Source organism: Indicator indicator, chromosome 13 (genome assembly GCF_027791375.1).
Source record: "Indicator indicator isolate 239-I01 chromosome 13, UM_Iind_1.1, whole genome shotgun sequence".
Lineage (NCBI taxonomy): Eukaryota > Metazoa > Chordata > Aves > Piciformes > Indicatoridae > Indicator > Indicator indicator.
This window is the reverse complement of record NC_072022.1, coordinates 3,365,658-3,377,704: the sequence shown is the minus strand read 5'-3', so window position 1 is coordinate 3,377,704 and position 12,047 is coordinate 3,365,658. Positions and strand designations below refer to the sequence as shown.

The 12,047-nt window shown below is 40.7% G+C and overlaps 1 protein-coding gene across 1 annotated transcript in view; it reads right to left on the bottom strand.

Annotated features, from left to right (window-relative positions):
- ACSL3 (acyl-CoA synthetase long chain family member 3) overlaps window positions 1–9,797 on the bottom strand; it is a 30,661-nt gene extending 20,864 nt beyond the window's left edge. Inside the window, exons 1-2 of the mRNA XM_054385954.1 lie at window positions 9,405–9,797; window positions 3,769–3,946 (exon numbers count right to left, since the gene is read on the bottom strand). Coding sequence (XP_054241929.1) covers window positions 3,769–3,946; window positions 9,405–9,797 — 571 coding nt within the window. The remainder of the gene's footprint in view (window positions 1–3,768; window positions 3,947–9,404) is intronic.
- Window positions 9,798–12,047: the final 2,250 nt, after the last annotated feature.

Sequence of the window (12,047 nt, the reverse complement as noted above, 5' to 3'; positions counted from 1 at the left end):
CAGCTAAGGGAACTGGATTGTTTAGCCTGGTGAAAAGAAGGCAAAGGGGAGACTTTACTACTCTCTGCAACTACCTGTAAGGAAGATGGATCAGTCTCTTCTCCCAGACAGCAAGTAACAGGACAAGAGGAAATGGAGTCAAGTTCTCCCAGGGAAGGTTTAGGCAGGACATTAGAAACAATTTCTTCCTCAAAAGAGTTGCAAAGGCCTGAAACAGATTGCCCAGGGAAGTGGTGGAGGGATTTAAAAGATGTGTAAATGTGACACGGTTTAGTAGGACTTGGTAGTGTTGCGTTAATGGTTGGACTCTATGATCTTAAATGTCTTTTCCAACCTAAGCTATTCAATGGTTCAACATCATTTGACTTTGATCATTCATTCAGCAAACCAATGGTGAATACTGCATGATATCATCATCATCTGCCAGCATCCAAGTCAGCCAAGTCCATGAAGGACGACCTACAGCTTCGCTGCTAAACACCACGTCAGACAGTGTGCTGAAGCACGTCTCAAGACGGGAATCTAAAACGTTAATCTAACCAGAACCAAACGACATGCATACCATTCTGCACACAATATCCTCTAGCTCAGATATTTTTTCCCCTTCTCCAATTACAAAATCCTCCTAGGATTTCTAAGTGAACTTCACTTCCAAATGAAAAATAATTGATACAGGTCTTTGCTTTTTATTCCCAATATAGTCACTAGGAATCGAAGAGATCCCAAAAGTGATAAAAGGGAACTGACATGGCATATTAGGAGACATGTAGCTTAAAAGCAACACAGGCATCTCATCTGAGAGCAACTCTCTAATGTTCTCTGGTAGGCAAGGCAGCAGGAGTCACTCACTGAAGAAAGGACCAAACATATCACTGAATTTAGGTTGGAAGGCACCCCAGAAGATCACCTGCACAAAACAGCTCATTACAGCAGGGCACTCGGGCCCATGACAGTTCAGTGTTATCTCCAAAGATGGAAATTTCACAATCCTTTTAGGTTCCTTTTCTGGTATTTAACCACCCTCACAATGAAGAATAACAACATACAAATCAATTTTTTCTGTGTTTCAAGTTGTTTCCACTACCTCCAAGTCTTATTAAACTCACCTTTGAGCAGCATCTGGCTTCATCTTCTCTGTATACTCCCATCAGATAGTTTTAGACAGCAACAAGATCTCCACTCACTCATCTTAATGCTGAGCAGACCCTGCTCTATCAGCCTCTCCTCATATGTCACGTTCTCCAACCCCTTCAGCATCTTGGCAGCCCTCCACTGGACTCACTCCAATATGTTAATGTTTTTTTTCCCTACTGGGAAGCCCCAAGCTGGACACAATACTCCACTGGTCAAAAGAAAGAGAAGGATCACTTCCCTGGACCTATCTGCTACATTCATGCTATTACTACCCCAGATGCTCCCATATTTGCATATCAGCCTTCCTTACCAGCACTGAGTACAGGGGGATGATCCCTGCTGTAGCCCTGTGGGCCACACTATTGGCTGATCTAAGCCAGGATGCTGTTTGCCTTCTTGGCCACCTGGGCACATGCTGGCTCATCTTCAGCCAGCTGTCAGCCAACACCCCCAGGTCTCTTTCTGTTGGGCACAAAAAATACCTACTTGAGATCGGATCTACAAGGCAAGCAGGGTGATTCTGAAATAGCATGGGCCAGGGCAGTACATCTTGTGATCACCCTTAAAACTCAGGGAACAAAACAGTCTAAGGGTATGCACAAAATAACCTACAGGAAAGGCTTCTTTCATTGACAGCTGCTGTATAGTCATCAACAAATGGCTTCTCAAACTGAAACAGACTTGTGCTTCGAGCAGAGAAAGACCTTGCTTCCAAAATCTGAGAAAAGTCTAATTCATACACGTCTTTAGTATAGGTAGGTAGTGAATCAGGAGTTTCTGCACATCTGTCGTCTACAGCCCATTTCTTATTGAAGGAGAGTAAACGTGTCATGGGAGGGAAGATATCAAAGCCTGTGAGGAACCGCAGCACTGAGAGAATCACAGAACCCAGCCAGGCTAGGCTCACATACTAAGAGTGATGATGAAACAAGATATTTGAAAACAATTCCTATACCAAGTTTAGATGACAATTCAATAGGTTTCTGAATAATAGGCCTGGAGCTCCTATACATATCCTTGTGCCTAGGCACAGGATAGAGTATATAGCTGGTGTTCCACCATGGCAGAGAGGTACCTGTGGCCATCTCCATGACTGGAGTTTTCAAAACAGGGGAGCTGACTTGGCTTCTCATCTGTCTCTGCCCTGAGCTGTGGGGTCAAGTTGTGCAAGGACACCTTCAGCCACTCTGTCCTGTTCTACCACTCCTCAAACACATCTCCAATACAGCCTGCAACTGCCCAGCATACACATCCTGCCAAGAACCTCTTCGCCTCAATCAGATTCAGCTCTTGCCTAACAGTTCACACTCTCCACAATAAAACAACAGAAGACTAAAGGATAAATAACTAGAAGTTACAGGTTGGACTAATAGCGTCATGGGACAAAAGAGCCCAAAGACACCAGAGACCCCCATTTCAGGCCACTGCCAGGGTTAAGGATCCAGTTAATGTATGATTAAAACAGACTGATAGCCCACCAAGACTAAGCACAACCTAAAGGTTTCTGAAGTAATGAGGACTCAAGCTTATTTTTGAGCACACTCAAATCAGCACTCAGGTTAAATTAGGATGTATTGAATGACACACAATGGACTATGAGAAAATAAAGGAGAAGAGAAGAAAGAAAAGACTAAAGTGTTTTTTAAAAAAATGCATTGTCTGTGATTAAGGTTTGAGTTAAGGAATGATTTAGTTTACTAAAGTAGTTACTAAGCAACTTTTTAATTCAACAGAGCTTTCCAAAACAAAGACAGGACTTAATCAACCCTTTACCTAGAGATAACAATACAACAAACTCCAACAAAATAAAAATTGAAGAACTGACAAAAACACAGTTAAAACAAGACTTGGAAGCACAGATAAAGTCTTGATGTCAGCTCCTGCAACTGAGTCAATGAACATCATGTGATTTTTGTTTGTTTGCTTTTAGGAACTCAGGAATCTGTACTGGTTTGAGATGGAAAGAAAATAAACCTCTTGCAAATTCATTGAGCAAGCTCTACTTACTGAAACCATCTGCCAACAGACACAGGTTTCTTTATTCAAAGTAAAATACTGCAAAGACCACATCTCTACCTTATACACAAGTTTTTATTTGTAATTTTAAATGTTCTGTATTATATAAAGTTTTCTTTATACATTAAGGGGAGTAAGAAAAATGTTTGAGATTCTGTTGCACAATTGTTCTGGTTTGATTTAGAACAGAACTAATTCTGTTCAGGGATTTGACTTCTCAACTCAGTCTCTTCTCAGTGACAGTACTTTGTGAAGTTCATGGCATGTTCTGAATCTAGTTCCAAAATTCATCTCCTGAATTTAGCTCCAGGTTCCTGTCTGCTGCTGAGTCCACTCTGGGACTTTTTCAGTGCCTGCCCACAGCATCAGTTGTGATGGTGATGCCACTGCCATCAGGGGGTTGGGTCTGACATCAGTTTGTATCCATGTTGTTATTTCCATTCAAGCTGGTCTAGTTTCTTTCCCAACCCATCAGTGTCTCCCTTATTCCCTTTTTCTTCCCCTTTGGGAAGGGAGAGGGGTTCACAGTGAGTGTTTGTCACTTGTCTAGTGGCTGGCCCAGCCCTAACCCCTGTCAACAATCAAAAGACAGAAATGTCAGGGCAGAGGCAGACTTACGCTGGTAGTTGCACATGAAGCAGGCCTGTGCTGCAACCATCCACTCCGCTCTGGTCTCACAGAAGATGGCAATGTTGGTCTTCGGCTGCTGACCCAATACTGCTAAGCCATTGCCAAAGTTAACAGCTTTAATGTATACATCTTCATATGACAGCCAGGAGTACTTGCCAAGGATGACCTAATAAGAATAATAAATTCTATTTAGGAAATTAAAATCCTTAACACACGGGCTATGGCATCTTCATCCACACAAGGAAACCACAGTTGTTTCACGTTTTCTTGAATTATCACAGCAGCTTACTCAAGATAATGAATAATATTCCTGCCTAAAACACTACAGGCACTGTGGAAGTTCCAACACAAACAATGCAACTTCTCCATGCACATTATCACCTCTGTTCCTGTTTTCACATTAGGGAAGCACACAATTCCCACTATGTTTCAGAAGGCTTCAGCAGCCCTCCCAAAGGCCATGATTATCTGAGGCACAGGCCTTCAGTTTTCACAAAGGCTTATTTTAAGTAAAAGGTGTCAAGCACCACCTAGTACAGAACAGTATTCCAGCATGGCCAGGGTTGGAAGGGAACTCAGTCCAACCCCCCTGTTAAAGCAGGGTCACCCACAGCAGGTGGCCCAGGATTGCAATGTCTAGAAGAATTTGCAATCTCTCCAGAGAAGGAGACTCCACAACCTCTCCAGATGGGGGGCCTGGTCCCAAGCTCTCAAACACTCACAGAAAATAATTTTTTCCTCATGTTCAGATGGAATCTCCTGGGTTCAGCTTTGTGCCTGTGCCCCTTATCCTGTTTGCTGGGCACCACTGAAAAGGGTCTGGGGTTCCATCCCCTCCATCTGCAACCCCCCCCCCCGCCACTAGTTATTAATTAACATTGATCAGCGATGGCCTGTTGTGACAGGACATACGGTGATGGTTTTAAACTAAAAGAAGAGGGATTCTTCCATCTAACCTGACATGTTTTACAGTGAGGGTGGTAAGACACTGGCCCAGGTTGCCCAGAGAGGTGGTAGATGCCCCATCCCTGAAACCATTCCAAGTCACACTGGATGGGATTCTGAGCAATCTGATCTAGTTGAAGATGACTCTGCTCACTGTGGTGGGGTTGGACTAGATGACCTTTAAAGGTCTCTTCCAAAGTACACAATTATATGGATTTTTCAACTTTCACAACTTATTTCTGCTAGATAGCTACTTACACGTGTATAAAAACTAGCTTAGCTGTCTGAGAGTTTGCAAGAAATGGGCCCAAGAAGCTAGTTATGGAGATCTGACTAGACACACAAAACCAAACCCTGAATCAGGGGACAGCACCTCAGAACATTCACTTCCAAATACAACATTCCATAGAAAAATGCTGCCCTCTAGTGCAACAGTTTTTAAACGTGCCTAGTTATTCAAATAACTGAGTTATCTAATGCAATTCATGATAAAGATTTCAGTTTTAATGAATTGTAGAACATCAAATATCAGTGCTGCATGAATACCTGGAAATCCAGCAAAGTACAGAGACTACTTGCTGCAGAGTGAGCACATGCACATTCCAATTTTTAGTGTGAAGGTGGTGTAAAATGTTCTCGCAATGGCTGCTGGTACATGTAGAGTCAAACTCAGCTACCTTTCATAACCTTCCTAAAAGTAGTTTTTAAAGGTTGAAGAATGAGAGAATCCCTGCATAGTAGGTGGTGGAAGGGACCTCTGGAGGTCAAGTTCAGCACCCCTGCTAAAGCAGGGTCACCCACAGCAAGTTGCCCAGGATCACAATGTGCAGGTGGGTTTGGAACCTCTCCAGAGGAGACTCCACAACCTCTCTGGGCAGCCTGTTCCAGGGCTCCAGCATCCTCACAGGAAAGAATTTTTCCCTCATGTTCAGGTAGAACCTTCTGGGTCCCAGTTTGTGCCTGTTGTCCTTTGTCCTGTCACTGGGTGCCACTGAGAAGAGTCTGGCCCCATCTTCTTCACCCCCATCTTTTAGATATCAATGCTTGTCAATATCTAAAAGAACCTTAACTACAGTTTGCAAACCAGTTCTCACAACTCAAATACATTTATTTCCTTGGAGAAAGTATATTAAAAATAATGCAAAGGAGGTTATTTTACATGTCCATTTCGGGCATTTTTTTACATGAACATGTGGTTTGCAGCTGAACATTTCTTGGAATCCCCACCATAACACTACATCCTACATTTTCTAACACCATATAAGCTACTCTGTACTGCTCCACAACTTTTCATGCCTAGAACCATAACTTTACACTAAGTTTTGGTATCAGCTCTGAATTTCCAAGTATTTGCCCACATGCAATAAAACAGCATTAAATGAACCAACCACCAAAATAAAGCCCATCTTTTGTGCCTCAAAATTTGAGCTCTGCTTAAATTAATTATTTTTTCTAATTAATCTTGGTCTGTGAGGTATTTTCAGCATTACTTTTTTCTTGATGTACATATGTATTTATGCATATTAATTATCTTCTCTAATCCCTGTACTAAAGGGATTACAGAAGGAAACAGAAGAACTAACTCCATATGAAATGTCATAAAATGTAAAGTAAGTAGAAGCAAATGCTTGTGTTTTATTAATATCTCTGAATTCTTGCTACTTTGCCACTATGCAGGAATAAATCAATCTTCTGAACAACACAGTATCATAAAAATTCAAGAAATTATCTGTGATAGCATTGCTCTCAATAAATAAACATATTATCTGATGTTAAACATGTTCAATATCTAGCTTTTAAAAAAATTTAGCTAGAAGTTTGGGCACACTTAGCTTTCCCAAGGATCAAAGGCTTAATATTTGACTCTGATTTAGCCTTATTAAGGGAGTAAAAATATATATATTTAATTCCATTAATTAATAAGGCTAATCTAGCCCATCATAATTTGCACAGGGAATAAAATTCAGTACACAGACCCATGATTTACACTCAGATCTGCCCCCTGGCATGCTGAGAACCTCATAAAAATGCATCAACCATTTGTTCTCATGTTGAATTCTTAAAAGGAAGAAAAATCATTAATGAGTCTTACAGGTTCTGTAAAATATAGAAATTACAGGCATTACAGCTAAGAACTGAAATTGCTGTGCACTAAATAAACCTCAACAGGTTGCCTTTGGAAGGAACAAGGCAATGAAAGTGAAAGACAAAAAAAAAAATCAAAGGTAAAGAACTCTGGAATCAAAAAGTTATCTTGTGAAACCTTCCCATTTCGCTCACTTGCTCGAACATGTTATAAAACTTTAAGAAACCCTAGTGGAAAAAAAACACCAAACCATAAATTAAAAGTAGATGTAAGTGATAATGCCACAACTTGGAACAAAATACTCTGAGGGATAGAATAGAAGCGGATCATAATGAGCTGTTGCATCACGCTTACACAAAATTACCTCAGTTAGGTAATTTCTAAGTCTAAATACTTAGAAACAAGTAATTTAAGTGGGTCAACACCAACACTCTTCTACTTTCCAACACTGAGAACATTTTGCTTGCACAATGGAAAAAGACTTAAACTCCTAAATTCTTAAGCTTTATGCTATTAATGATGTTTGAAAACCAGAGCACAGATCACGAGCTGCCAAAATTCTGATCTGTGCTCAGAAATGCACTCTGTACAACATGAACTTTCTTCTTATAAATAAGATACTAAGGAAAAAAACTACAGAAAAAAAAACATGCATCAAGCAAGATTAGATGTACCCAGTACCTCCTTCACACCAAACTATTAACTTCAGAGCTGGGAAGAAGCTGCTATGAAGATTTTACAGACCTACCTAACCTTTGCAGCGTTAGACTAGATGCAAGTAAGAATTTAATATTTTCACACTGAGAGTAGTGAGACAGTGTTCTAGGTTGCCCAGAGAGGTGGTAGAAGCCCCATTCCTGGAAATGTTCCAGGTCAGGTTGGACACAACTCCGAGCAACCCGCTCTAGTTGAAGGTATTTACCTCCTCTCTGCAGGCAGACTGGCCTACATGACCTTATAGTCTCATAGAATGGTCTGGGTTGGAAGGGACCTCCAAAGCTCATCTAGTTCAACCCCCCTGCAGTAAGCAGGGGCATCCTCAACTAGATCAGGTTGCCCAGAGGCCCACTGAGCCTCATTTGGAGTATCTCCAGGGCTGGGGGTCCAACCACCTCACCAGGCAACCTGTTCCAGTGCTCCACTACCCTCACAGTAAAGAATGTGTTCCTATCATGCAATCTAAATCTACTCCTCTCTAGTTTGAAGCCACTGCCCCTCGTCCTATCACAGTCCCTTTGTCCACCTCTCAAGGGACCCTTCCAACCCAAAGCAGCCTATAATTCATGTATCATGATATTAACTTATTTCTATTTTAAAATCCTAGGTAAGAACTAATCCTTTATAATCATTTTATTATATGAAGAAATATATTATTCTTCTGTAGGAAAACTAATCTGAACTAAAAGCTGTCTTTACAGCATGTAGTTAACAACTAATACAGCAGTACAGATCTTTAACACACTTGCACATCCCTGACTTGCTTCTTCCAGCAAGCTACATTTTCCAATCACAGTATCATAAAATGCTTTGGATTAGAAGGGTCTTAAAGATCATCTAGTTCCAAAACCCCTGCCATGGGCAGGGACACCTCCTACTAGACCAGCTTGCTCAAGGCCCATCCAATCTGCCTTTGAACATTTCCAGGCTTGGAGCCTCCACTTCTCTGGGGAACCTGATCCAGTGCCTCACCACCCTCATGGGGAAGAATTTCTTTCTAATGTCTACTCTTCCAGTTTGAAGCCATTACCCTTAGTCCTGTCACTGCATGTCTTTGTAACAAGTCTCCCTCCAGCTACCCTGTAGGGTTCCCTTCAAATATTAGAAGGCTGCACTAAGGCCTCCATGGAGCCTTCTCTTCTCCAGGATTAACAACCCCAACTCTATCAGGACATCTTCATAGAAGAAATGCTTTGGTCCTTGGATCATGCCATTGAACAACTACAAAACAGCAACTGACAACACAATTCTGAATTTAAGACTACAACAAATCAGTCCCTGAAATAGAGTTTTATACTAAAATCGCATCTCTCCCCACACTGTGATTACAGCTTAGTTCACATTAAAGGAGGCTGAAAGACAAAGAAAGGTCTTCCAGTCGAAGTCTGTCAAATACTTTTCCTATCAAAAAGTTTGTTTCAACCCTGAGTTCAGAGCACAAAACTGTAAATCCTTAATGTACAGTTTAGTTTACCAGAAAGGCACATGTGAGCAGAGGCATCCACTATTTTTCCTGTATTTATCTCATTACAGTTAGAATAACACAAAAGATGACTTTTTAAACTCACTTAAAAGGGAAGCATTGAACTCAGTGGCAGCATCACGTTACAAACACCTAAAACATATTTGTGGTTTTTCTTTAGCTGAAGCCAAAAAAAAAAAAAAGTATCTACTCAAGAATACAAGAGGGTTTAGATTTGTTTTAAAAGACAAGTAATGAAAGATTAGGAAGCAGATAATTTAATTCTTTGCACAACTACTTAATCTAAGTAGAGAAATTTACTTTTTTCCCCATGATTTGCTTTCCTGGACTGGAAATATTGCAAAAGAAATGTACTTCAAAATAATTTTGAAGGCAGGCTGCAGAAAGACTTACCTTTTTAAAAACCTTGCCTGATGGCTGGATTTCATCTTCCTCCTTAAGGATTTCACGTGTTCCCAAGAGCTTCTTGTCCTTGAATTTTGTTTTAGCATATTTAAAAACCTTGTCGAGTGTATCACACCCAGGATATAAAACTGAAGCTAAGCAGTGCAGGCTGTTCACAGATCTGTATGCACCCCCAGGCTTGTTATTCACAGGTCTGGCTTTAACCTGCTTGGCTTTCTCTATAGCCTGCCTTGATCCTGAAAGTATGTACCATGGAATGTAGGTTACAAAGGTGTACACCAGAATTACTAAGTTTATAAACTGTAGGAGAACAGGGTTGATGTTATGCTTCAGCTTCATCTTGGCTGCCTGTGAAGGTTGTAAGGGAGAGCCAGAAAGCATGGATCAGTTTGGGATCCACAACAATCTGAAAAGAGAGAGGAGAAAAAGTTAGCGGTAAACTACAGAGCTATTGGCAAGGGGGTTATTTTCAACTATATTATGATAATGCATGTCCAAGTAGATATTTTTTATTCAGAAATTAGAACAAGTCTTCACCTGCAGAGGGGGTTGGACTAGATGACCTTTGGAGGTCACTTTTAATCTAGACCATTCTATGACAACAAAACCTGACACAGATCTGTGAGGAAAACGTCTTCCATTCCCATTTAACAGAGTACAGTACTTGCTAATATTTTTATTTCTTTGGACCCAAATACAGAACCTGAAGAATTCAGGACCTGATTTTTTACTTAAGTGGCATGCGAACAGCATGCACTTATTGGAAAATGCTATATGAAAATACAATTTAAAAGATTTTCTCCAGCCAAACCAGAATCACAGAATGGTGCAGATTAGAAGGGACCTCTGGAGATCGAGTCCAACCCCCTTACTAAAGCAGGATCATGGACAGCAAGATGACCAGAATCACAAGGTACAGGTGGGTTTGGAAACCCTCCAGAGAAGGAGATACACAACAGCTCTGGGCAGCCTGGTCCAGAATCCTCATAGGAAAGTTTCTACTTATGTTCAGATGGAACAGATGGAGGCAGGGTTTAAAGTTCATTTAACATTTACAATCCCTCAGTTTTAATGACGCTGTGCAAGAAAAAGATCGTTCTCATTCAGATTCAATGTCTGCACAGGTATTTCTAACAATTGTTACTGTGAACCTCTAATGCATGGCATTTTAAAAACTCAAAATGAAAGCACATAATTAAAAACCAAAAAGCTTGGGAGACATTTTCAAGGTTATATCAAATCTGAAAGCCAGGACAGGGATGCACTGTTTGCTGGTTTGTATTCTCTCTTCAAAGAGAAACAAAATCAAAACCAAACAAAAAAAAAAAAAAAAAAAAAAAACACAACTCTGAAATACTTGGTGAAATACTCTACTGGCACTTTCAGATTTGATTGAAATATAAATTATGGTCACCTGCCTAATTTTGGAAGTATGTAACTGCTTCTGAGCGTAAAAAGAGGGTAAGTAAACCAAACATTGCAGGACAGAGAATGGAAAGCAGAGAGCAACAGGATCCTAAGCAGTTTTAGTATTAATTAGATTATGATACTGTGAGGAAGCCCACTGCCATTACAGTACCATTCTTGGGTCACTCCAGCTTAATTACTGACAAATAAAAATTAAAGGACACAAGAAAGGATCTTTAACTTAGTGGTCTGGATTAGATGTAAACACTTAGGTTTTTCTAGAACACAAATGTATCCTGGTTTCACATAATCCTAGAGGGATTTTGGAGGAATAAAGCATTCATACCCTACCCTGACTTCTGATGTAGGAAAGGTCAGCAGACTAAGTCCTGGAGGAATCAGCTGCTCATTTGTGCAAGAATAGAATTTATTTCAAAGAAAAGGAAGCTGATGGGAGAATGTCTCACTCTCCACAGCTACCTGAAAGGGGGTTATAGGGGAGATTGGTCTCTTCTCCCAAATACCAAGTGATAGGATGAGAAGAAATGGACCCAAGCTGTACCATGGGAGATTTAGGTTGGACATTAGAAGCAACTTCTTCACTGAAATGGCAACTAAGCTATTAAAGGGCCTACAGAATGAGTCTTATGAAAAGCAGCTGAGGGAACTGAGATTGCTTAGTTTGAGGAAGAGAAGGCTGAAGGAAGCCTTCTATAGCTACCTGAAAGGACAATATAGAGAGGCAGGTGCTGGTTTCTTCTCACAGGTTATTAGTGATAGAACAAGAGGGAACAGCCTCAAACTGTACCAGGGTGGGTTTAGGATAGACATCAGGGGGAAAAAAAAAAAATATTCACTGAAATAGTAATCAAGCATTGGGACAGGCTGCCCAGGGAGGTAGTTGAATCACCATCCCTGGAGGTGTTTAGAAGTTGTTTAGATGTGGTGCTTAGGGATATGATTTAGTGGTGAGCTTGGTAGAGTGGGTTAATGGTTGGACCAGATGATCTCAAGGGTCTTTTCCAACCTGAATGATTCTATGGTTATCAAACACTGGAATAAGCTTCCCAGGGAAGTGGTTGAAACACCTGAAGGTGTTTAAAACATGAACAGATGTCGTGCTGAGGAACACAGTTTAGCACCAGACTTGGTAGAGGTAGATAACAGTTGGAATCAGTGATCTTAAAGGTCTTTTTCAATTGAAACAATTCTATGACTCTATGA